The sequence below is a fragment of the Thalassophryne amazonica genome, chromosome 18, assembly GCF_902500255.1.
Source record: "Thalassophryne amazonica chromosome 18, fThaAma1.1, whole genome shotgun sequence".
Classification (NCBI taxonomy): Eukaryota; Metazoa; Chordata; class Actinopteri; order Batrachoidiformes; family Batrachoididae; genus Thalassophryne; species Thalassophryne amazonica.
The window spans coordinates 33222730-33249641 of record NC_047120.1 but is presented as its reverse complement, the minus strand read 5'-3'; the positions used below and the strand labels follow the sequence as shown (position 1 = coordinate 33249641).

The following is a 26912-nucleotide window of genomic DNA, read 5'->3' as shown; positions in this document are numbered from 1 at the left end:
GGAGGTGTGGAAATGGAGCGAGATATTGGAGAGCAGAGATGGAGAGGGAGAGTTCATTGCAGGGTAGAACAGGTGAGAAGAGGAACCGAGGCGGAGGTGAGAGATCTGGGTAACTTGGTTATTCACAACACAAACGTCGTGCTGAGTCAGTGTACATTAAAAACAATGCATGCTATCATCATATTCCTTCCAGATTAAAAGGGCATGGATAAACAAATTAGATGTTCGTTAAAATTTTATTCACCACATCAATCCAAAAATCAAGTTTGGTTTCAGGTCAGGGCACTATTTCCAAAAATATCTCTCTGAAATGTTGTTGAAAGTCGCCATTACATATTATGGATGACGTCATTCGATATATAATGCGCATCACGTGTGTGTTAGTGTGTGTGTGTCCGTAGGGCCAACCCATATATGGATAAAGAAGCGTGGGTGAGACAATGTACACCCTGGACAAATGAACGCAGAACACCAACAAACTCGGCTAATAGGCTAACTTTGGTTTTTGTGTTTATTAAATCATATTCTTGGGGGTTGAGCGATGGTTATCGTAATGGTTTTTCTTTGGTGTGGGTGCTAAAAATTATGACCCATTTATTTAATCAGAAATCATGGATTAACTGCATCTAATGTCCTTAAGATACCGATAGCTGTTATAAATGTTAATGCTGTTTTCTTGCTGACAAATTCAGCTAATAACCTGGGCGGGACAAATCAAGCCGGAACACCAACAAGCTCAGCTAACAGGCTAACGTAAGCTCATATGTTCGTTAAATTATATTTTTGGTGGCTTTATCTTGGGCATTAAAAATTATAATGTGCTTATTTCCTTAGTAATCATGGATCTGGATCTAACATCATGAGGCTATCGATAGCTGCTGACCAGTTAGCATACAAAAGTTACCTCACATGGTAATTTCATTGAGCACAAATACCAGCACACCAACATCTTAGACGATTAGGTTTGAAGAATTAACCACATAACAAGTCATATTATAACAGATATTTGTAATAAAATGTTCATGGGTCTCCATAGCAATTACAACCAGCTTCCTCTGACCATCTACAGGGACTGCAGACGTGTTGTCATGGCCTCTGTGTTAAAATAACTGGGATTTATGTTCAAAGATGATGACAATAATCCTTGTTTTCCCACAAAAATGACAGCACCCATGGCCAGTATTTTCAAACAGTCGTTTCTCTGCAGTAACTAATGTGTATTTATATGCTGGTCACATCTAATTTGGGTATGGTGGGAACGACATCTTGTTCTCTTGAAAGTTGGATTATTTTGTTTGCTTGTTGTTGTTGTTGTTTGTTTTGTATTTGGTGGTGTGGGGGTGGGCGAGACTGATGGGCCTGCATAGTGGTATATATATGTTCTGTTTTTGTAATTTTCTTATACTCAGCTAACGTTTACAAACATGTTACAACGGTATTGTTGGGAATGTTGTTGCTGGGGGGACAGAAAAGAGAAGGACATCGGGACACAAACATTCTTTCCCTCTCTTTCCAATGGCATAGTAAAACAATTTGACTTTTGATGTCTCATTTGTGTATGCCATTGCAAGTTCTATGTAGAGTTTAAAGTCCTACGTTCATGTTTAAGCAGTTCCTTTCCACGTACTGTTAGCTAACTCACGTTAGCTATCTCGAGGCTAGCTAACAAGTGCACAATGGCTTGTGCTGCATTAAGGACTGGTGCCACAATGTTTCAGCTGGTTGAGTCTTCTTTTACTATATAAACATTATATTAACATATAATATTATATTATATAATCCAATTATATAATTAATATAATTAATAATATATTATATTATATAATATATATAATATATAATAATATTATATTATATTATATTATATTTACATATAAACATTACTATATAACATTACTTTTACTGGCAGGGCTTCTTTATTGAGCAAACTTACAAGTTAGAGAACATGTGAGCCTCCCAAAAGCTCCTCCCCTACATCTTCCAGTGTCACCATCTTTTGTCTCCCTTCATCAACAACATTCCAAACAATCTTGTTGTTACAAAACTGACCAGTGTGTGTGGAATAAAAGCTGCCAAATTTGTTACTTCATACTAGATAGGATTTTTAGTTGCTAGGGAAGGTCATAAAGTCCCCAAATTTAGCGACTGTGGATCATGCACAGAGAAAAGTGTCACATGGGCAAAATGTCAGCTGATGCTCCCTCACTATGCAAGTGATTCTTTGTTTGTTTGCTTGTTTGTTTGTGTGGGTAATATCCCACCGGCCTATGAGCCACCTACTGAGCCCTGCCAACTGCTGGGTGGTTGGTGGCTGCTGGAAGGATGATAGATATTAGGAGCAGGTGTGGTTGAATTTACTGAATACTTGTAGGTTATGAGCCACCTGCTGGACATGTCTGGGATTGTTCCAGGTAATAATTGTATCTCCACAACCATAATGCAAATCAAGAGAAGATGTGCTTGAAGTTGGACAGAAATGAGCTTTTCAGAGCTCTGTCTGCTGGTCCCCAAGGCCACTGCTGCTTATTCCCAACATGCAAAAATATTTCCCTTCTGAATTTTGTCAGTGTGTTGAAACACAATGAATGGAGTATTTGTGACTGACTCATTTTTCTGTCAAGAGTCAAATACGTACAGTAGCTCTCTGGCCAGTCATAGTTTTTTTTTTTTTTTTTACAGTTATGTAGTCATAACCTCTACAAGAGGTCCCTATTTCTTCCATGCAGTAGCTGAATTTTCATGATATCACCATTATCATTAAAAACAAAAACAAAACAAAAATTTAACACAGGCTCCACAGTACAATTATCACAACATGCAGACAAATTACCACACTGTTTGTATTTCATAATGATTAATGTAAATGAAATCCAAAACAGATTGAGTGACTTGGGATATGTTCATGTGTCCATCACCTGAGATGTGCAAAGAAACTTGGAAGTGAAAGTGATGATTTACTGTAAATTCACCAAGTAGTACTAATAACTGTTTTAATGTTACGATATGAAAGCAGTTGTTGTCAGTGATGTCCAGTATCTTTTTTACATTTTATTAAATATTCCTGTTATACAAAATTTTATTTAGTTCTGGACATATTTTAAATTCCATAATTAAAAATACGATGCCGAGCCGGACTGTAGTTTCCTTCTGTTCTTTCCTTGCCGTGGAGAAAAGCTGATTCAGAGTCTGTGTAGGCCGAACCGTAGACAACAGAACACATTGCCAAATATCATTTGCAGACAATTGTTTTATTTCCTGTGGAGTGTTTCTGGCTGAGTTCAAACCATTCTGAAAAGGAGTACTCATCACGCATACTGTAAATAAATGTAGACACCCCACAGTGGCCTGTACTGCAGCTGCTTGAACTGACACTTTGTTTTATTCAAAGTCTGCATTTCTTAATTAATGACATCTGCAGACTGAGGTGCAGATCAACATTTGCAGCAGGTAAAAGTTTTCATAATCAGTGTTTCAGACGTCCAGAAAGTCCATTTTGTTTTGTTTTTTTGCACAATTCTTGTGAAGAACACACATTCATTGTGTATGCTTGTGCACGTATTTTGTTGCAGTAACCAGGCAGTGAGGATGCTGGAATGCAGAGAGAAGCCCACACCAGATATGTTTGGGGAACTGCTGCGCAATGCCAGCAACATGGGAGACCTGCGCAACTGCCCTGTAAGGACGCAGACACACACAGCACGCACGCACACATGCACTCACTCACTCACACAAAGTCAAAAGTACTGTGTTTCTGTGTGCATCAAGCATGATGCGTTGACAGTAATTGGCAAAGCGTAATCTGCACCTGTAAATGGCCTCGCTAGAAGCTGATCCCGCTATCCAAACAGACTCTGGGAGATGTTCAGTGTAGTTTACTGAATCTTTTTTTTTTTTTTTTGTGAAACTGTAACAACACAGAAAAAAAACAGAAAAAATTACATACATATTAATATTTGTACTAAAACAAAAGTGTCAGGCTATAGAGGGTTTTCAGTCACGTGACCAATTTGCTCCCATCTCCATCGCGGATTACTACGCGGCTGGCGTGTGAAAGAAAATAGAGAGAATGAAAGCTTATTACTAGGTTTTAAACCCTCGAGATAAAGCTGTTTATCGTGATCGATGTGTAACAGTTGGTTCAGTGGATCTGTATGTTATACCGGATAGTGAATTCAATGGCGATGTAATAAAGTGGCCGGCAGTGTCACAGTGTAAGCAGCTCAATGGATTTCTGGTAGCAGCGCATCTCTCTCAGCACCACGGTGCCGGGCCTGTAACGGTGAGGCTTCTTCACACCTACGGTAGCCAGAGCGCTCTTCCGGACGGCTTTGGATTTGGATTTACAGGCGGTCTGCTTGGTTCTGGCCATATTAAAGCTTCCTTCAGATCTGTCTCTGTGTGTCGCTTAGAAAGCTCGTAACACTCCACTGCTTGATGCACAATAACTGCTGGCAGCCTGTAAAATGAGCGACCTGCATCATTTTTATCACCTGTTTGAACAACTGACGACAGCACAAAAGTTGACCATTGTTGAAGCTTCTGCAGTTGTTCGCCAAATGCATGCACCATATCACAGCGACCACTGCGTCATAATCCAGAATGGCTGCGAGGCACAAAATGATGTGACCGATACATCACATGAAAACCCTCTATAACCAGCACATTACCATAGGTATTACCATGAGACATAGCTGTTAGCTTAGCGATTAGCATGAACATTAGCGTATGGGTTTACAGCTTTTATAGTGCGGCAAAACATTTTAACTCTCATATATGCAACCAAAGGACTGGCGTCCAGTTATTTTTAACTATAAAATACTGACAGATGATGCTTTAACATACACCAAAATGAAGGAGCCAGGAAAGTGGAGCTGTCATGAACTGCAGTGAGCGAATTTGTGTAGGATGGTAGGGGAAGGTTCCGCCCTTTTCGCCTATGATTGGCTAGAAGGCGTCTAACATGATTGGCTATTTGATTTGGCCGTAAAATGTCATCTTACATTCAGGAACTGCCGTTGTCTTATCTCGATCGTAACAGTGTGATAAATGCGTGCCGTTATATTCCAAGCTCACGTTTTTATAGCCTTTTTAGAGCATGTTTAGATTAGTCTTAGCTTTTTGGGGTAGTTTTGTGATGAAAATGTGAACTTACAATGTGATCATAATGTTGGAATGTTGTTTACTCTGTTGGCTCTCAAGCATTGAACAGTATCCTATTACAGCATATGCAGACTTGTACAATGCCTGGGTCCAAATGTAGGCCTATGCAGTAAAATATCTCCTACAGTCTTAATCCATTTCAACCCATCAGTCACAATTGTGACCGGGAAAAAAAATTGACACTTTCAAGGCTTTAAAAATGTTACTGAATCAATCATCAGTACATGTAGAGCAAAAATGGAGACATGGAAGGGTTTGAATGAACTATGTGCAATATCAAGTACGTAGTGCAGTTTGTCACATGACCAGAGCTGTTTACATTATAGTGTCACAGACAGAATCAAATTATTACACCAATGCTCTCAAATAAAACCTTATCTGCACGTGTGGTCTCTCAGGTTTTGGAAACCTACCGTGTGAACCAGGAAGGTTTGTTAAAATAAACATATCACTAAGATTGGCAAATTTTCCAGAATTTACAGTTTTCTTTGTGTAATTATCAAAATATGAACATATCTCACTCAGAAATGTTACTATGACTTTGTTCCAGCTCAAATTAAATCAATTTTATTTATATAGCGCCAAATCACAACAACAGTTGCCCCAAGGCGCTTTATATTGCAAGGCAAAAGCCATACAATAATTACAGAAAAACCCCAACAGTCAAAATGACCCCCTGTGAGCAAGCTCTTGGCGACAGTGGGAAGGAAAAACTCCCTTTTAACAGGAAGAAACCTCCAGCAGAACCAGGCTCAGGGAGGGGCAGTCTTCTGCTTGGACTGGTTGGGGCTGAGGGAGAGAACCAGGAAAAAGACATGCTGTGGAGGGGAGCAGAGATCAATCACTTATGATTAAATGCAGAGTGGTACATACAGAGCAAAAAGAGAAAGAAACACTCAGTGCATCATGGGAACCCCCCAGCAGTCTGTCTATAGCAGCATAACTAAGGGATGGTTCAGGGTCACCTGATCCAGCCCTAACTATAAGCTTTAGCAAAAAGGAAAGTTTTAAGCCTAATCTTAAAAGTAGAGAGGGTTTCTGTCTCCCTGATCTGAATTGGGAGCTGGTTCCAGAGGAGAAGAGCCTGAAAGCTGAAGGCTCTGCCTCCCATTCTACTCTTAAAAACCATAGGAACTACAAGTAAGCCTGCAGTGTGAGAGCGAAGCACTCTGTTGGGGTGATATGGTACTAAGAGGTCCCTAAGATAAGATGGGACCTGATTATTCAAAACCTTATAAGTAAGAAGAAGAATTTTAAATTCTATTCTAGAATTAACAGGAAGCCAATGAAGAGAGGCCAATATGGGTGAGATATGCTCTCTCCTTCTAGTCCCTGTCAGTACTCTAGCTGCAGCATTTTGAATTAACTGAAGGCTTTTCAGGGAACTTTTAGGACAACCTGATAATAATGAATTATAATAGTCCAGCCTAGAGGAAATAAATGCATGAATTAGTTTTTCAGCATCACTCTGAGACAAGACCTTTCTAATTTTAGAGATATTGCGCAAATGTAAAAAAGCAGTCCTACATATTTGCTTAATATGCACATTGAAGGACATATCCTGATCAAAAATGATTCCAAGATTTCTCACAGTATTACTAGAGGTCAGGGTAATGCCATCCAGAGTAAGGATCTGGTTAGACACCATGTTTCTAAGATTTGTGGGGCCAAGTACAATAACATCAGTTTTATCTGAATTTAAAAGCAGGAAATTAGAAGTCATCCATGTCTTTATGTCTGTAAGACATTCCTGCAGTTTAACTAATTGGTGTGTGTCCTCTGGCTTCATGGATAGATTAAGCTGGGTATCATCTGCGTAAAATGAAAATTTAAGCAATGCTTTCTAATAATACTGCCTAAGGGAAGCATGTATAAAGTGAATAAAATTGGTCCTAGCACAGAACCTTGTGGAACTCCATAATTAACCTTAGTCTGTGAAGAAGATTCCCCATTTACATGAACAAATTGTAATCTATTAGATAAATATGATTCAAACCACCACAGCGCAATGCCTTTAATACCTATGGCATGCTCTAATCTCTGTAATAAAATTTTATGGTCAGCAGTATCAAAAGCAGCACTGAGGTCTAACAGAACAAGCACAGAGATGAGTCCACTGTCTGAGGCCATAAGAAGATCATTTGTAACCTTCACTAATGCTGTTTCTGTACTATGATGAATTCTAAAACCTGACTGAAACTCTTCAAATAGACCATTCCTCTGCAGATGATCAGTTAGCTGTTTTACAACTACCCTTTCAAGAATTTTTGAGAGAAAAGGAAGGTTGGAGATTGGCCTATAATTAGCTAAGATAGCTGGGTCAAGTGATGGCTTTTTAAGTAATGGTTTAATTACTGCCACCTTAAAAGCCTGTGATACATAGCCAACTAATAAAGATAGATTGATCATATTTAAGATCGAAGCATTAATTAATGGTAGGGCTTCCTTGAGCAGCCTGGTAGGAATGGGGTCTAATAAACATGTTGATGGTTTGGAGGAAGTGACTAATGAAAATAAATCAAAATCATAAACATACCACCCCACCCCAGTGGGCCTCACATGTCAGAATAGTCCAATATTTACACACTTTACAGCACCACCACTGTCTCACCTGTGCACCAATGGACCTTACATACTGCATTTTATATATATTGCACACACTCCCCACACACACCTCATCCACCATTCACCACCTCATTGTGCACACTCCACCCTAGTGGAGCAAACATACTGTCATAGTACAATTCTAAGGTCCACCCAGTTAGGGGCGTGGGGGGCTATGTTTAATAATTTGAAGTAAATATGTAGAACTGATCAAGGACAAACTATTCAAAACATCTCTGGCTGAAATATGTTAAAATACTGAGGATTACACAGAGAAATGTGTCAATTGCCCATGAAAAACCCTCACCGCTCACTATTGTGAACAACCATAAAAAAATCACCTTTTCACCTGCTTTTCCACGGAAAAAAAAAAAATTGATCATTTCAAAGGGGTACCAAGCACACATGATTTACATATTTTAATGTCTGGGAAAAATGGGTTAATGATGTGAAGTAATAACGAGGTGACTGGTAGTAAGATACACTGGGTCACCAGAAACTTTTTCAAGGGAAATAAGGCATCAGCATGTACGTATAATGTAAGCAGTTTGTAAGTTTATTACTAGATTGTAGCATTCTAATATCAAAAAGAAACAAAGAAAAACAGATGCTTGCATTTATGTGTTGACATGAACTGTAATAACTGCAATATAGAAATGACTGTTTACATTGTTTATCTGTTTATACTGATAAATTTATATCTTATTTAATCTGGGATTGTGCACATATTCAAATTAAGGTGCAGGAGCCAGTCAAAAACAAATACAAATACTTAAAAAAGAAATATAGCTGCATGCAGCCATGTGGGGGTCGAGCAGAAATGGCAGCGTAGATAAAGTTAGTGTTAGTTTGCTCACCACTAGGATAGTAACTTTACTGAAGATGCGATGGTGGGCAGCCATTGATAAACTATTCACCTGCGATAACCAAGTACAGCCTTCTAGTTATTTTGCAGATATATTTACCACTTAACTTAAATGATTTAGCACTTTTAAAACATTTATCTCTGCTCAGCTGTCAGTCAGTCAGTCTGTCCTGCTCGAGCGTGAGATAACGTTTCAAAACAGACTTCTACTGCTGCTCACCTTCGAGCCAGTCGGAGGCGAAAAGGGTGGAACCTTCCCCTACATCCTACATTTCGCAAATTCGCCTGCAGTGATGCAGTTTTTCAGTGACTTCCTGTCTGAGTTCTTCTTCTACTGTCTTAAGCAAAGTGAACTGAAAGCAACCACTAGATGGCGTATTTTACCAAACTATACCCATAATATCCACAGTGAACATAACGGCACCCGTATTTACTTGTGTTAATTTCTCTGTGCTGGCCTGATCTAAGCAGCAACCTCCGCGGGTAGAAAATGAAGCCAGCGGGCAAGTGCCAAAACCTGCAGTTCCTTGAATGACCACTTGAGGTTGCCTCCAAAATACAAGTCAATCCTCATGTCCTCCCCCCACCTCCTACTTCACAGCAGAAATGAACGTGTTTCCAGCATGGTGCAAAAAAAAAAAGGTTTTCGTCTCAAAAACTAGTTTTCTTATTCATTTCAACTATGTGTGTGAGTGGTTGGGTTGGAGAGGGTGAAAAATGTGTGACTGTCCATGTAACTCATCTATTTAAGCTTAGTCATAAACTTTTGAATACCTAGGGACATGGTAGCTTTGAGTGACAACTAGCGTGCCAGGTCCAGGGTCCAGCAAAGAGTGGCTGCTAGCTGCTGTGACCTTTCTGAGCATTTTATTTTAAATATCTGTGGTTTTATGCTTTGTTGTGCAGTTAAGTCTGTGTGCATCAGTATTTCTGTTGTGCAGAATGTTAGTATTATTTAGTCTCCATAGTAACAGTTGGTACATAATTTAATTAATTGAATAGAATTGATCTTTAAATCTGATATTTAAATGTGTGTGTGTTTGTGCATTCACGCTTTCAACCTAAGGGCCCCAGTGACCTCCCCCTTTGGTGCCCCCAGTCACTATACCAAGTATGGTGTTGATTGGTTAATTACTGTGGCTGTGCATAGCGAACACACACGCGGTCAGTTTTATATATTAGATTTTAGGTCTTCAAAAACTCAAAAGAAGACAGTGTACCTTTTATTTTCTTTTTTACAAAATCTAGGTGTTGTTCTTATTAAACACTATAAGTATATCATGCATATTTTCTGTTTGACCATCGTGAGAAAATGAGAGAAGAAATGAGATGGATGCACACGGTGACGGAAGCGCATAGAGGTATTGTAAATCAATGGTGCGATTTCTTTGTTCTGCAGGCTTGTGTATTTTGTTGTGCCACATGGGAAAGTGCTGCTGCTGCATGGCACTGAAAAGATCCAACTTGGCTCCACTTACCCACACCTCACTGCCAAAGTGTCCACACAAAGAGACTCCTCTCTAGCATGAGGAGCCAGATGCCCTTTACACAGCTCTAGCACCACTGTTGCATCCTTATAGTTACACAGTTATTCGTCAAAATGTGTGTGTACAGTCCTGTGGGAGGATACAACCTGCCTCTGTTTAGCTTCCATCACATTTAGTGCTGAGCTTTTGTTATTGCCACCTTGGGCTTTGCTCAAACAAAAATGATGGTATTTGCAAAGGAATAACAGGTGCTGGAAAATGCTATTGGTGCCAGATAGAAGATAGGAACGGTGAGGAGTGTGTGCAGGAAACTGTGCATTGGACAGCATTTCATATGGGATCAGTTAAGCGTAATTACAGTGACGAAAATAAGTATTTGAACACCCTTCGGTTTTGCAAGTTCTGCCACTTAGAAATCATGGAGGGGTCTGAAATTTTCATCTTAGGTGCATGTCCACTGTGAAAGACATAAAAAAAAAAAAAAAATCCTGAAATCACATTGTATGATTTTTTTTAAAATAATTTATTTGTATGTTACTGCTGCAAATAAGTATTTAAACACCTGTGAAAAACAATGTTAATATTTGGTACAGTAGCCTTTGTTTGCAATTACAGAGGTCAAACGTTTCCTGTAGTTTTTCACCAGGTTTGCACACACTGCAGCAGGGATTTTGGTCCACTCCTCCATACAGATCTTCTCTAGATCTTTCAGGTTTGGAGTTTCAGCTACCTCCAAAGATTTTCTATTGAGTTCAGGTCTGGAGACTGGCCGGGCCACTCCAGGACCTTGAAATGCTTCTTACGGAGCCCCTCCTTAGTTGCCCTGGCTGTGTGTTTGGGGTCATTGTCATGCTGGAGACCCAGCCATGACCCATCTTCAATGCTCTTACTGAGAGAAGAAGGTTGTTTGCCAAAATCTTGCAATACATGACCCCATCCATCTTCCCTTCAATACAGTGCAGTCGTCCTGTCCCCTTTGCAGAAGAGCACCCACAGAGTATGATGTTTCCACCAGCATTCTTCACGGTTGGGATGGTTTTCTTGGGGTTGTTCTCATCCTCTAAACATGGTAAGTGGAGTTGATTCCAAAAAGCTCTATTCTGGTCTCATCTGACCACATGACCTTCTCCCATGCCTCCTCTGGATCATCCAGATGGTCACTGGTGAACTTCAAATGGGCCTGGACATGTTCTGGCTTGAGCAGGGGGACCTTGCTGCCCTGCAGGATTTTAAACCATGACAGCATCATGTGTTACTAATGTAATCTTTGTGACTGTGGTCCCAGCTCTCTTCAGGTCATTGACCAGGTCATCCTGTGTAGTTCTGAGCTTTCTCAGAATCATCCTTACCCCACAAAGTGAGATCTTGCATGGAATCCCAGACCGAGGGAGATTGACAGTCATCTTGTTTCTTCCACTTTCTAATAAATAATCGTAACAGTTGTTGTCTTCTACCAAGCTGCTTGCCTGTTGTCCTGTTGTCCATCCCAGCCTTGTGCAGGTCTACAGTTTTGTCCCTGGTGTCCTTAGACAGCTCTTTGGTCTTGGCTATTGTGGACAGGTTGGAGTGTGATTGACTGAGTGTGTGAACGGGTGTCTTTTATACAGGTAGCAAGTTCAAACAGGTGCAGTTAATACGGGTAAAGAGTGCAGAATAAGAGGGCTTCTTAAAGAAAAATTAACAGGTCTGTGAGAGACAGAATTCTTGCTGGTTGGTTGGTGTTCAAATACTTATTTGCAGCAGTAACATACAAATAAATTATTAAAAAAAATCATACATTTTGATTTCTGGATTTTTTTTTTTTTAGATTATGTCTCTCACAGTGGACATGCACCTAAGATGAAAATTTCAGACCCCTCTATGATTTCTAAGTGGGAGAACTTGCAAAACCGCAGGGTGTTCAAATACTTATTTTCCTCACTGTATATACATAAAGGTCTGCATAGCTGGCACAGTAAACTCACTGCACATCAGCCGTGGTGGGCACAGCTAACTGAAAAGTTAGCTTGGATAACCATTAATCCACTAACTGAAAAGTTAACTTTTATAATGCTAAACCAATAAACCTCTAAAAAATGTAGTGGAAGTTGCTGCTGACCGCTAACTTTACAGATTGACTCGTCACGGCCACATCGGATTACACACCAGTTTTGAGTGTAAACGCCTCATGGGCTGCTGGGTAAATTCAAAGGACAAATCATAACCCACACATTCCCAGGATCACAAAACAAATGCAAATAAATAAATAAAATAAAACCACAAACACTGCCATCATATTTATGTAAAGCAGCAAATCGCAGTAATCGAAGTCAAAGGTTATCCCTATATTATATATTTGTAAACCATTAAAGGAGCTATGGCTCACCGGTATTGCATCCGTAAACATGACACAAAATGAATGCACAAAAAATAAATAAATAAAATAAAGACCCAAACACTGTTATAATCTTTATCAAAAGTAGTAAATTGCAGTGTTAATAGACACAGGGGAGCTTATCTTGACAGAACACCAGCCTGACTTTTGCAGACACACAACAGACAGGAACTAATGTGTATGATTTTTAGGGTTTACAAACGTTTTTGACCGTTAACGTTTACCAGCAAAAAAAAAAGTTGGTGGACTGAAAGTTAGCAAAACAACATCTAGCAGAAGCTAACTGGTCCCCAGATGTTTTTGAAAGCTAGCTGAAAAGCTAATCCTCTAACAAAAATGTTAGCTTTGCTAATTAGCAGTTAGTGGATTAGCGGAACTGTGCCCACCATTGCACATCAGTACTGTACAGTATCTTGCCCTGTCACTTAATTTTTCATACCAATGTTATGCTGATGCCGAACTCTACTTGTCCATCGGGCAACAAGCTCAGTCTTTCAAAGATGTAGTTTCTTGTAGTTTGGGCTTGAATCCTGCTTAGTATCATGTGTCCTTGAGCGTAATACTGTCCCTCTCTGGTGGTGGCTTTATATCTGTCACTCAGGTCTGCTCCCAGGTCTGCAGGCGTAGATGCTTCAGCCATTGTAAAAACATTGAGTTGTCTTGAGACACCATGAGGGGTGATGACAGGAGACTGTCATCTCATTTGGATCTCCCAACAAGAGGCGGCACGGTGCATTAGTGGTTAGCACTGGTGCCTCACAGCAAGAAGGTCGTGGGATCGATTCCTGCCTTTTCTGTGTGGAGTTTACATGTTCTCCTCGTGTCTGCGTGGATTTCATATGTGCAATGACAATAAAGTTTCTGTTCTATTCTATTCTCCCAGTGCATTATTATAGAGCCTTTGTCATGATCTTCAGTTCAACATCAATTCAGCATATAAGTTGATTCCTTTCTCCTTCAGTTGATCAATTTTGTTCAGAAACCTCAGGACCATAACTCACAACAAGCTAACCCTTACCTTGAGATGGGCGATGTTAGGCTTGTTCTCGAAAGGGCAGCTCTTCAGGTGATTTCATTGATTAACACCACCATGACTAGAGGGGAAGAGTTCATCACTGAAGTCATCCATTATGGCTGAAAACATGTACCACTCTTTGCCCTTACTAGAACCAGGTAGAGACCACTGATTTATGTCATACAGATTTGCCAAGTATACCATCAAGAAAATTGGATCATACTTAAATGAGCATGTAGCACAGCCTGTGGTCATCTCAGGCATTTACTACTTTAATGCGTTTTTGGCAGGTTTACTGCTCTCTTTGAGCTCTTTCAGCTGATCCACAATGCAAGCACACATTTCACCTTTAATCATGCAAAACATCTGCATATCATGGTGCTCATTTCTCTCCACTGGTCCCAGTAGGTGTTCACATCAAGATCAAGTCCTTGTTAGTTGTTAGTTGTATACAAGGTCAGGTGAGGTCTCGAAGCATTTGCCAGTGCTGCATGCTGCTAAATCCCCCCACCCCATGGAACCGTCCTGTTCCCAATAGGAAACCACCTTGTCAGACCAGCGGTCAATTCTGACCTCTTGAAACTAGCCATCTATGTGCGACTGGAAGGCTGCTGTGGTTACTGAGACACCTCACTAATTCAGGTGCACTCTTACAACTCCTGTAATGAATTTCTTTTGGCTGCTCCCTCGTTTTTCTTGGGTCTGTCACCATGGATCTGGCACTGACCACATGTTGACTTGGTACATGTTTTATACAACCCCTGGCAAAAATTATGGAATCACCGGCCTCAGAGGATGTTCATTCAGTTGTTTAATTTTGTAGAAAAAAAGCAGATCACAGACATGACACAAAACTAAAGTCATTTCAAATGACAACTTTCTGGCTTTAAGAAACACTATAAGAAATCAAGAAAAAAAGATTGTGGCAGTCAGTAATGGTTACTTTTTCAACTGGAGTTGTACAAGGAGAATGGGGCACAGGTGGCCTTGAACTGCAGGCCTTCTATTTGGGAAGGAAGTGTATTACTTGCTTGAGCCATCATGTTGCGTTTCCTATGCTTGGGCTATAAGCAACATCTGGCATTGCAATGTCACAGCAGCTACAAATTTCAAGCTAGACTCTAGACTCTTCTCTGTGGCCGTCCCTTGCCAGGGGATTGACCTGCCAAACTCAAACCAATAGGACAGCGCAGTCTTGTTTGAACCCCTGTGTGATATCGCAGGATTTGACCACATCTGGAGACAGCCTGCCCGAATATGGCAGATACTAATACCCGGGCGGAGTGTGGGAGTTTCAGCAGAAACCATTCAGGCCCACTCGGTAAACTTAAAAGCATATTCACCGCCAGAGGTAGGACGAAGTCACTGTCAAGTCATTCTCAAGTCATGAATTGGCAAGTCTCAAGTCAAGTCCCAAGTCAGTTTGGAAAACAGTCTTGGTCATTATGACTTGGGACTTGACTTGAGACTTGTGACTTGGCGATTCATGACTTGAGAATGACTTACTGGTGACCTCGTCCCACTTCTGCTCGCCACCACCTAGTGGACATGCTGGTTTAAAATGGTTTCCACTGAAACCCCCATCCTCCGAATGGTTTGTACTGACACTTCCACACTCCACCCGGACATTAGTCTATTCCCATAAACAGCATCACTTCTAATGGAAAAGTGGTGTACTGTTTTGTTTTCATCTGCAATCACAGAAGCGGTCGTGAAAAGTGCAGGTTTTTTTCAGTTCCCAGTGGAGAAGGGAAGATGCAAATGGGAGAGGTCGTATTGCTAAGTGTTAGCCTACTCACCTAGTCAGAGTAGCTACGTTCTCTTGTCTGCACACCCGCCTCAACATGCTGCTGATCCACAAGCTGCCGATCAGGTCAGCCTCACTGGCCTCCTGCAGAGCATCACAGTGGGGCTCTGAAAGCAGAGGTTGGTCTTGAAGTTCTGAGCACTTTCTCTCACCAGGTGCTGGATGGGCAGCTTGCGGATCAGCAACTTGGTGGATTTCTGATAGTGGCGGATCTCTCTCGGCACCACAGTGCCAGGCCTGTAACGGTGAGGCTTCTTCACACCGCCAGTAGCTGGAGCGCTCTTCTGGGCGGCTTTGGTAGCCAGCTGCTTCCTCTGCGCTTTTCCTTCAGTGGATTTAAGGGCAGTCTGCTAGGTTCTGGCCATATTAAAACTTCCTTCAGATTTGCTCTACCTATTCTGCTGAGCCAGGTCTCTCTGCATCGCTTAGAAAGCTCGTAACACTCCACTGCTTGATTCACAATAACTGCTGGCAGCCTGTAAAATGACCGACCTGCCTCATTTTTATCACCTCTGTTTGAACAACCGACAACGGCACAAAAGTTGACCATTGTTGAAGCTTTTGCAGTTGTTCGCCAAATGCACGTAGCATATCACAGCAGCCACTGCGTTGTAATCCAAAATGGCTGTGGGGCTCAAAACTCACGTGGCCGATACGTCACATGAAAACTCTCTATTCTGCCCTGTTAACGCATAAACTCCAGCAGGATCAAACATAGATGATTTTACAAACATTCTTGGCCTTTAAACATTATTTTTCTAACATCTGAGCAGACCTAAGGTTAGCAGAGATAAATTTAGTGGAAGCCAATTGGTCCACTAATGGTTTTCAAAGTTAGCTGAGCAGCTAATCAAACGTTAGCTCCTTTAATTAGCTGTTGAAGTTGCATCTTTCTCCTCCATACAGATTTTGGAAGTGGTTGTATAGTTTCAGTTTTGAGATCAGATTATTCCAATCCTTTTACTGATTAGCTGAACTGTCCCCACCACTGCTGTGCTGTTAGCATCTGGAACTCATTTGTGCTACATTTTGTCTTGATGCGTCTTCTGATCTCTTCCAAGCTTGTTTTGTATTTCCTGAATTGTAAATCAGTTTAGACAAAAGCAACTGCTAATGCATAAATGTGCTAAACGTTTGGTTGCGTCCTTATTTCTATGCGGCGAGAGCTATGAGGCAACACGAGCACAAACATTTTCAGAAGTTGTTTCATTTTGCTTTGAATAGTGCCGCGATCAGCATTCTGCAAATCTACAGTATCCATCGACCTGCAGGACCATTATATAACTCTTGGAACTGTCTCCGTAGCCACAGGGAAACAGGAGAGATGTGTACATATAAAATAGCAGCGCGGAGGGGAGGAGGTGCAGTCGATGTTGTAGCTTATGAAGAAAATGTTTCAGGCAGTCAAAACTGTTTGTGCGATAAATTGAAGAGTGTTGTCAGCACAGAAAGGTAGCTGCGTCTGGCGCTAGCGGATAGCCCGTATTTCTTTGCTGGCTGATTTTCTGCTTTGTGATTGTGTTCCTTTGAAAGAATCGAAACTCAGACCCTGGCAAAAGCGTTCTCCTGCCATCGCCGGTGCCAGCACGAGACGGCGCGCTGCCCACAAAGAGAGGGTTCTGTGTGCGAGCGCCGTGTTGGCAAAGCGCACGGTTGCCGGGGTGTTCTCCGGCTGTTTCCCTGTCGGCTCTGCCAGCATCGGGCACATGCTCGTGTGTGTGTGTGTGTGTGTGTGTGTGTGTGCGCGTGCATGCGTTCGCGTGCAACGGCTCTGCAGTGGGTCATGACTCAAAGGAAGGATTTGGAACACGCGGTTCTGAACTTAACAGAAGGCCCAAGGGACAAACTCAACAGTGCTCCTTCCTCTGACGTTCGCTCTTTTATCCGTGCCTTTTATTGCGCCACTCTTTAATTTGTGCAAATCTATGTGCATGCATGTGCACATAATACCGAATAAAGAAACAGTTTTAGTATCAAACATCAAGGACATCACGCTGTGTCACAGAGTATGACTCTCTGATTGCTAAATGTTCTTTTTCCTCCCCCCTGCCCACAGAGTAACTGTGGCGAGGTTTTGCGAATCCGCCGGGTGCTGATGAACTCGCCAGAGATCGTGTCCATCGGCCTGGTGTGGGATTCCGATCACTCCGACCTGGCAGAGGATGTCATCCACAGTCTGGGAACCTGCCTGCGCCTGGGAGACGTAAGCAGAACATGTTGTCTACATGCATTTTAAAGTGTGCACGGAAAATAGGAAAGCGTACACTGTGCAGTGCGGCATGAATATGTTACGCAAATTAAATATGCCGACCATTTGGTGAAACGCTGAAAATCTGCTTAATATCTCATACTCGTATTTAAATACAAATATAATTAAAATATGTGACGGCAACATTCTGGGGGTGCCTAAAACCCAAACATTCAGAACCTTACATACAGTAAATCGGCACATAACACTCAAAAGCACCAATGTGGCAGGTATTAAACCCAAGAATGTTTTTTTATGGTCATACAATATGATGTGATTGAACAGAATTTGTGTGCTTCAATTCTTGTAAAATCATATTTAAGAGAAACGTGGAGTCAATGCGCGGCATTCACATGGACTGATCAATTTACTGCTCTGATATAGTCAATCATCTTTACACTTATATTTATTCCCAGTTTTGACAGTTTTCTGTTATAAATCAATATATACAGCTTAGTAATGTAATACAGTGATACAGCAGTGACCATGACACACCAGAGTGTTTTGTTTTTTTTTTAATTGGAGCAAAACGGAGCGCTCAGCGTGTCATCAGATAGTGAGGATTGTGATGATGGAGATGGTCCCTCTTTTGTTCTGGATGAGGAACCAAACGTGCACACAGATCTCCACAGCTTTTGTTTGCAGTTTCTCCAGGACTCAGGCGTTATGAGCTCCATCCCAGCGCCGAGTCTTATAACAGAGATGCAGACACACACTGCTCCAGCTGTGGCTCCAGGCGCATTTCGTTTAAAGCTTCAAAATCGTTAGCTTCAGTATTGTTTAGTTCCTCTTTCGTCCCTTTTGCGCTCTTGCTTTTCGCAGGCTGTTGATATGTGATGATAAAGCTCATTTGCCCACCTTTGTGCCTTTTTTTTTTTTTTTTTTTTTTACTTTTTTCCCTTCGTTCAGGAATCATCGTGTGCTGTGTGACTGGGCCATAAGCAATGTTTCCAACACCTTGTTGAATCTATGACATCAAGAATTAAGTCAGTTTTGAAGGCAAAAGGGGGTCCAACCCCATACTAGCAAGGTGTACCTAATAAAGTGCCTCAGGAACATATATAATCATTACATTTATAAAATTACAACAATTTTAACAACTTACTACAATTTTAAACAGTCATGATAGTTATACATTTACACGTTTGACTGGATGAAAATAAAAATTTGAAAAATTTTGGAAAATGTGAAGGCAGCAGAGAAGAACAAACTTTGAATGTTGGGTTGTTTTCTTCTTGATTCTTTTTCATCAAGTTCTGGTTTCCAGCTGAGTTATTTGACAAGAAAATGATCTATTCTTAATCGTGCTACTGCAAATGCATACTGCCTACAGAGCATAATCTCTGACAGGTGCCATGAAAACTGGGGACAGAGGGGCTGGTGAGAAACTGAGGCTGAAAATGGGATATGGAATGACAAATATCAGTTTTGTAGTGGGGTTATCGTGTGCAAACTGGGATGGGTGAAAGAGGAGGATGCCATAGCCCCATGGAGCTGCACTCTAGAGCTGCTTATGTGCATAAGCCACTAAAGTTGCATCAGTTTCTCCTCCAAACAGATTTTGGAAGTGGTTGTATATTTTCAGTTTTGATATCAAATTATTCCAATCCTACAAAACCTTATGTCAGTAGGAGTTGAAATGTAGTTATAGTATATAGTCCTTAAAATAAATATTGAATTGCTCGCCTTTTTCTCAAATACAGAAAGGGCTCATTACATTAAGGTCAAATCACCACAGTACCACAGTCTGAAAGGTGTCATTGCTAGTTTCATCTGATGCAGTTGTCGTTTTCATGCCCAACGCCCATTTTCTTGATAAGAGATGTACTTGTGCTCATCTGCATATCGGTGGTCATGTTTGTCTAAAAATGAGGTGTTGTCAAGCATGAAACTGGCGCATGTCACTTACGTCTATCACAAGAAAGTGTTTGTGCTTTCAAACACATTAAGGCAGGTCTAAATTCTACTGAAGTGCCTTTGTGGTATTTTAAGAATGCAGGACTCAGATGCACTTTACAGAACCGGGTTCACCCCACATCTTCACTCTACGCACAGTAAAGAGTGCATCATAGGAACATGATATGGATGTGAAATCAACTAGCCCATATTTTTGGGCTGGTTTTCTCTCTCCCTGCAGCTTGGACTATGCGGATGAACAAGGATGGCGTTTTCACAGGTGGTCTGGACATTAAACCTGGTTTAAAACAAAACCATATATGTGATAATTCATCATTAAAATGTGCAGCAAGCTTTGCTTTGATACGTCATGCATGGCAAACACTAATTCAGACAATCCAACCTTTTTACAGACAAAGAAAACTCACTTCAAAACAGTTTTGAACATATGTGAAAAAGTAGTATAGATGATGGGTAATAGTATATCCATTCACTCATTGAAGGTGCATCACAATTTCACATTATGTGCACAGATGTGCACGATGGTCAGTCGACACTCTTGGCTCAACTGATTTGGGTAATAGTATATCCATTCACTCATTGAAGGTGCATCACAATTTCACATTATGTGCACAGATGTGCACGATGGTCAGTCGACACTCTTGGCTCAACTGATTTGCATCATGCAGTTTAGGCAATGTGTTATGGAACCTCAAGCCAGCACCTTTCACCTTGAGTCTGGCTTGTATATCTAAAAATGTAGCTAATTTGATCATTGATTTAAAAAAAAAAACTCAAGTTTTGAGATCAGTCAAGTTGTATTTTTGACCACTAGTTATTTGACTCAAACAGACATGTTGCACCTCCCGCTAAACTCAGCCACTCCTGTTCCTGTACATTCTAAACACACTCATTGGTATCACACACGGGCAGACATATCTACAGAGCTGACATTGGTTACTCTTATTTAAATGTGCGATGCATCAGGCTTACATTGCAAACTGCACCCACAGTATTCGATTGACACTTGATTCTCTGTGCCGTGACACTTGATTCTCTGTGCCGTGACTGGATACATTTTAATGCCACTGTAAGATCTCCAGCAGCATTCTGAAGTGCTATCTATGAATAATGGATCAGTGAATGAATGCTCTAGCAACTCAAGTTTTCCCTCAATCTTCTGCCTCAGCAGCCTGCTTATGTCTCATTTTTATCCCACTGTTGGGAAACACTTATTGTCAGATGCAAATTTGAAGCATCGTCTTTTGCACTTACTGCTTTTGTGTGGTTACTAAATCACGTCTCTTATTGTGCATCTTTTTTCTTTTTTAAATCTTTAACCTCCACTGTTGGTTGGTTGGTTGTTTTGTGATTTGATTGTTGCATTTTTTTTGTGGTGTACTGAGGCATATCTACAATTCTAATCCAATTACTTTTTTTCCCGCAAAAATGATTAGCTAATCATGTGAGATTTCAGGCCGTATAATATCGTTGTAACGGTGGCAAAATATTCAACCTTTTCACATTCGGATGTATTATTCCGCACCCTGACCGGCCGTGCGTGCTGCTACGCAGATGTTAATAATGGCTGAGAGCGAGAGAAAGTCACGTACCGACGATTGTGCAGAAATGGGTGAATTTAAGCTACCATACGGAAGTATTGATGTGGATTCTGATACAGAATTACCACTTCACATTTGATGGATGTGATGGAGTTTCACATTTGAAGGATTACTCCGCGCCCTGACCGATGTTGGAGCGACGTTGCCTCGGCTCGAAGGTAAGCCTTGCCGACCAAATTGCCTACAGAAAAATAAACCGTGCAAATGATGGAATTGGATTAGAATGGGAATAACCCCCTTGTGTCTGATGATTTGCAGACGTTAAGGCTGGATTATGGTTGCAAATATCCGGTCAATTTGCGACTGTATAACCAGCATGAACGTCTGCAAATCATCAGACACAAGGGGGTTATTCCCTAAATAAATGGTAAATGGACTGTATTTATATAGTACTTTTCCATCTGCCTCAAAACGCTTTAAATGATGCCTCACATTCACCCATTCACACAGACACATGCACAAGCCCAACGCACACCAATGTTAGGGTGACGCCATGCAAGGCGCTCACTACACACTGGGAGGAACTTGGGGATTAAGGACCTTGCCCAAGGGCCCTTAGTGATTTTCCAATCAGGCTGGGGTTTGAACTGAGGAGCCTCTGGTCTCAAGACCAATGCTTAACCAAGAGACCATCACCTCCCTACAAAACTGCAAAACCTTTGTGGCTGTCGAAAACATTATGGACCTGACCATGTCCGGTGCAGGTAGCTCAAAGGGATACGCGTTGTTGTCTCAATGTGTAGACATTGGTTTGATTCCCAGTTCTGCTACCTGTTTGTGTCTTTGGACAAATCGCCAACATTGTCTGTGGAATGATCTCCCTGCGTCAATAAAACAATCAGATTCTGTGGAGACTTTCAAGTCCAGACTTAAGACGCACTTATTTTCCCTTTCATATGGCTAGCATACTGGTACAGTTTTGTTTTACGCTTTTTACTCTTTTAATTCATTTATTAGTAATTGGAGCGGGCCGCGGTCTCAACCTTACCTAAATTCTGGGTCTTTTAGTGAAGTTTAGGGCTAGTGGCCGGCCATCACCTTAGTATTTCTTCTGTTTTTCTTGTACAGTTTACAGTTCTGTTTACAGTACTTTCTGTCTTTCTGATGCCTGATTCTGTTTTTTCTCTCTGTTTATGGTGCAGCTCCATCCAGAGATGGGAGTTGTATTTGTGTTGGCGATCCTCCTGTCCTGTGCGCCAATAGCATTTCTTATATATTTGTCCGTGAATTGTTCTGTGAATTGTTCTGTAATTTATGTTTGTAGCATGGTCCAAGCAGAGGGTCACCCCTTTGAGTCTGGTCTGCTTGAGGTTTCTTCCTCAGAGGGAGTTTTTCCGTACCACTGTTGCTCTGGGGGTTGGTAAGGTTAGACCTTACCTGTGTGAAGCGCTTTGAGGCAACTCTGTTGTGATTTGGTGCTATATAAATGAAAATAAATTGAAATTGAATTGTCCCAGAGTAAAGTAGCTTGGCTAGCCAGATTTACTTGTTCCTCCTAGGCCTATAATCTTTCCAACATCATCTCTTTATTTTACTTCTCCCCCTCCACTGTGCTGCTGTTAGTTTCACTGCTGCTGTGTCATATGTTGGGCTGTAGGGGACACATTTTTTCAGCATAATATGAGCTCCAGACTTACAGAGCATTAAATACTAGCCATATTATCGGATGCTACTTTTGCCCATGGGTCAGCTTTTGGGTGCAAAATAAATTAATTGGCAACCCCGTTCCGCCTTAACTACACTTAACTACATGCGGAGCATTTCTGTGTGCATGATCCAACATGTAAATGTCTGTGTTTAGGAGCCCAAATGGCTGCAGAGGGCCAAAGGGACACCAGGCTTCACCTGGGTGCACCAGTTGTATGGTTCCTTTTGAGAAGTGGGGATAGACTGGTTGTCATCCTGGGTGTTTGGCATCAAGGAGCCTAGGCAGTTCAGCAATGCAGGGCACTGTCTATTGTCCTGGATGCCAACTACCCAGGCTGGCAACCGGTCTATCCTCACTTCTCAAAACTTCTCACTTTTTTGCATGCTCCCACGGCAAATGTAGTGGAACAGATGCAGAGAAAGATATTCATTCATCTGTCTTTTTGTTCTTTGTATTGTGTGTTTACTTCTGTTGCTCGCAATTAAAATTAAGAGGGTCGAGTCCCTTTTTTTTTTTTTTTACAAGTTGACAGCATCTCCCTTGTATGTGATCACTTCTCCCACTGAATTAAAGTGAGTTTTCCATAATCCATATGAGGGGACTTTTTAAATCAACATTTGTGGAATGGAAGTCAACCCAAGGTCAACTTCCTGCTGCTGCTGATGTTATTAATAATTAATTAAAACCATAGGAGAAGGTCGAACAAGAAGTCAAAGTCCATTTAATGAAGTTTGGAGCATGAAGTGCAAGGAATATCAAGAAATGCAAGAGCTGCATTTGGGGCAACCCATGCCCCACTCTGACCAGAATAGGACCATATATACACTGGCAGTGTTAATTTAAGACTGTCAGTGTTACTTTTACACTGGTGATTTTAATGTGCACCAACAAAGGTACCTAAGGCACCAGTTTTCACAAGTCTATCCAACACCCAGACCGTGCAACCACTGATCCGGATCGGCGCAACAACACGTCCCTGATAATCCTCAGATTTCTATATGAGCCATTTCAATCCTAATTTATTCACAAATCAGCAGGTTTTCTGCATATAGAGATGATGAATTTTGGACTTTCAGGATGTTTCATATCAACCTCAAGTATGTTTAACGGTAGATATATTTTTTATATCATGGCCCCTTTAAGATTTAGTTCAGTTTCTAATTTTGTATTGCTTCTTTTGCAACCCTGCATCTCTGATACCATAATTAGTTGCTTGGTAGCTTGGAGGCTTTAACAAGGCTATAAATGAATAGTACAACCTCATTTACATAACCGTGTTTGCACTTGTAATAACTCCAGAGTTGCAATTATCCAACCCCCACCACAGTTCCCTTCTCTTTTGTTGAGGGTTGCTGCACATCCCAGCATGCATTGAATGACAGATCAGTCCAAAATAGCTCATAAAATCTTTATTTGTAACCAAATTCTTTCATTTCTTCGTACCTGTAGATTTTTTTTCCTTCATGTACACTGTGATGATTGTTGCCTGTAAATGTTTAAATTTGGCATTATTATGGTTCAGTTTGAGTCTATATTCATTAGTTATCAAATTTTGAAGTTCATTTAACCTGTAATCTCGGGTGTTTGCTTAGCGTTATTACTTTTTAGGCATGACTTTCCATCCAAACGATTCCTGAGGTGGGACTAGTTCCCCCGTTCGTGAAATCTCTTTCTGGTAGTTTGGACAACACCAACGTACAGTATGCAGTACAGACGCTAAGCTAGATAAACATTCTTTGAAGTTTGGCAGCGACTCTCGTTTCTATGATGTTTTAGATCTCACTCTTGGCATTTTTCCATCACTGATAAATCTGGATATCTGCTTTTCACAGTTGATCTGGTAATACAACTGAAATGAATACAAAAGCCTTGGCATCACCTTCAAACTTCACTTTAAAGCCACGTTCACACCGGGCGCGATCAGACGCTACAAATTCGCGTGGGTCGCCAGGTGACGGACGCGCCTCCTTCGCCCGGTGTGTCACTCTGTTTGGGTGGACTTTTGTTGCGAAAATTCGCCCCGGTGTGTCATCAAATAGCTATGTCTGGGTGATGGCCGCTTTCAGCGGTCCTTCAACCTCTGCGGGACCCATTTTGAGGATCAACTGTCCCGTTCGCGCGCGCACATGTAAATAATAAGAAAAAAAAAAAGAAAAAAAAAAAAAAGAAACTGCGCTGCTTGCTGCAGCTGGCTCTTCCCCCAAAAAAACTCTGTCATAATTGTGTTTAGAAACCAGTCACCATTTGTTTTATTATGCATCTGTGTAGTTAATTAATAAAATATTCTCTACAGACGATTCGCACGTAGAAAAAAAAGAAAAGGAAAAAGCTCCGCTCCCACTGCTGCAAGTAGGGCTGCTGCTCGCTCCAAAAACTCTGTCATAATTGTGTTTAGAAACCAGTCGCTTTATTATACACCTGTGTAGTTAATAAGTAAAATAATCTCCAGGATGATTCATGCGCATGCACGTAAAATAAAAAGAAACTCCACTCCCCACTGCTGTGGTGCTGCTGCTCGCTTCACTCGCGTCCATCGCGTCGCGCTAAGCGGTTTGGCGCCAAAACGCATCCTTACATAGGGATTACATGGCAACCTGTGGCTGCAGTCGCTCGTGTCGCGCCCGGTGTGAACGCGGCATAAGATTTGAAGTAACAATGATATTTGGATATTAATGACTGTGTAATTAGCTTCATACAGCTCACTTTGTTTGATATTAATCCCCTGATGTATGTTTGTGGTCCACTTTTTATGTTTGTTTTCGATCTGGCCTTGGTGAAAACCTGAATGTAAGTTTTTAGTTGGTCTGCTGATCACTGGCTAAAATCTTTTCCTTTGGGATAAATTTGATTTAATAAGCGCATTGTTTAGTTATCGTGAAAAAAAAAAAACGTGTCTAAAAATGCACACTACTTTTTGTAGAACTCTTTCAGAAAACAGGGGGGACTAATGACATCAGGTACCACATTGTTAAATGAAGCTGTCAGTGACAAGGTGGAGCACGTAATAGAAACTGATGGATAAAGACTTGAATGCACTGACCAAATGACATTTTTTAAATCCAAAACTCTCCAACATTTACACCATCATAGGCCCTTTGAGTAGCTCAAAAATTCACCCTGATTTCAGAACTGGTACTGATGATGATTGTACTATTACGTATATCAGGTTTATTCAAAACAAAATATGGATCAAGAAGTCACTCTGTGGTATAGCCCTATAATCAACAGCTATGTATCTTGATAAACGATTAATCAGTTTGCGTAATAAAAAAATTAAATTTTTCTGATTTCAGCTTCTTAAATGTGAATTTGTGCTTCTTTTATACAAACTATTTTCTTTACTCTTCTCTGGCAGTAAACTGAATATCAATACCTTAGTCTCTGGAAAACATTGATTACCATTTTATAGACCAAAGAAATAATTGATTCATTGGTTAATTTTTTTCAGTTACTTGATTATGAAAATAATTGTTTGCCACATTTCAAACCACCTACAAATAAGGCTTGAATAGATTTTTTTTTTTTTTGGGCGGGGATTTATGCATTTTATTTATTTATTTATTTTATTTTTTGACTGATCAAATTTGGAACCTGTGCTCAGATTCAAATCAGACATACACATAAATCAGATTTTTTTTTCTGTCTGAATAAAAGTACGTTGATTTCTGTCCATTGTATTTATAGGTGGAACTGTCAACAGTGCTGACCTGCTTGTCAGCCCCTGAGTGTGATAGTGAACAGACACAGATATCATGCTGCTGTCAAACGTGCAATCTCCATACACAATTGTTAGCCCCATAAATTTTAGAGCTTGATAAATTGCATCAGGTGTGCGAAATTAACCTATTTGCATATTCTCTTCCTAGTATTTTGCACACTTTAGTAGACACACCCCAGATTCAGGCATGCAGGAATCTGGGGTGCAGAACATGTCCATGCTGTGCAAATTCGTTGATGCATGGCAGGCATTGTAGGAATATCACATTGACCATGATGGTGATGGCTGGCGTTATTGCGCCTTACTGTCTGTAAATCCCTGAAAAATTATGATGCACCTACTGCTGCCATGGCCTTTATGTTCCAAGTCCCATTTTCAGCTACTTTTCTTTTGTCTGTGTGCTTTTGCAAACATCACACAACATCACATAATTCGAAGCAAAGGTAGTAGCGCAAAGCACTCTTTGGA

The 26912-nt window shown here is 40.9% G+C and overlaps 1 protein-coding gene across 1 annotated transcript in view; it reads left to right on the top strand.

Moving 5' to 3' along the window:
* Positions 1-26912, top strand: part of usp54b (ubiquitin specific peptidase 54b) — a 206017-nt gene that overhangs the window by 100526 nt on the left and 78579 nt on the right. The window contains exons 7-8 of the mRNA XM_034193455.1: positions 3570-3675; positions 17369-17515. Coding sequence (XP_034049346.1) covers positions 3570-3675; positions 17369-17515 — 253 coding nt within the window. The remainder of the gene's footprint in view (positions 1-3569; positions 3676-17368; positions 17516-26912) is intronic.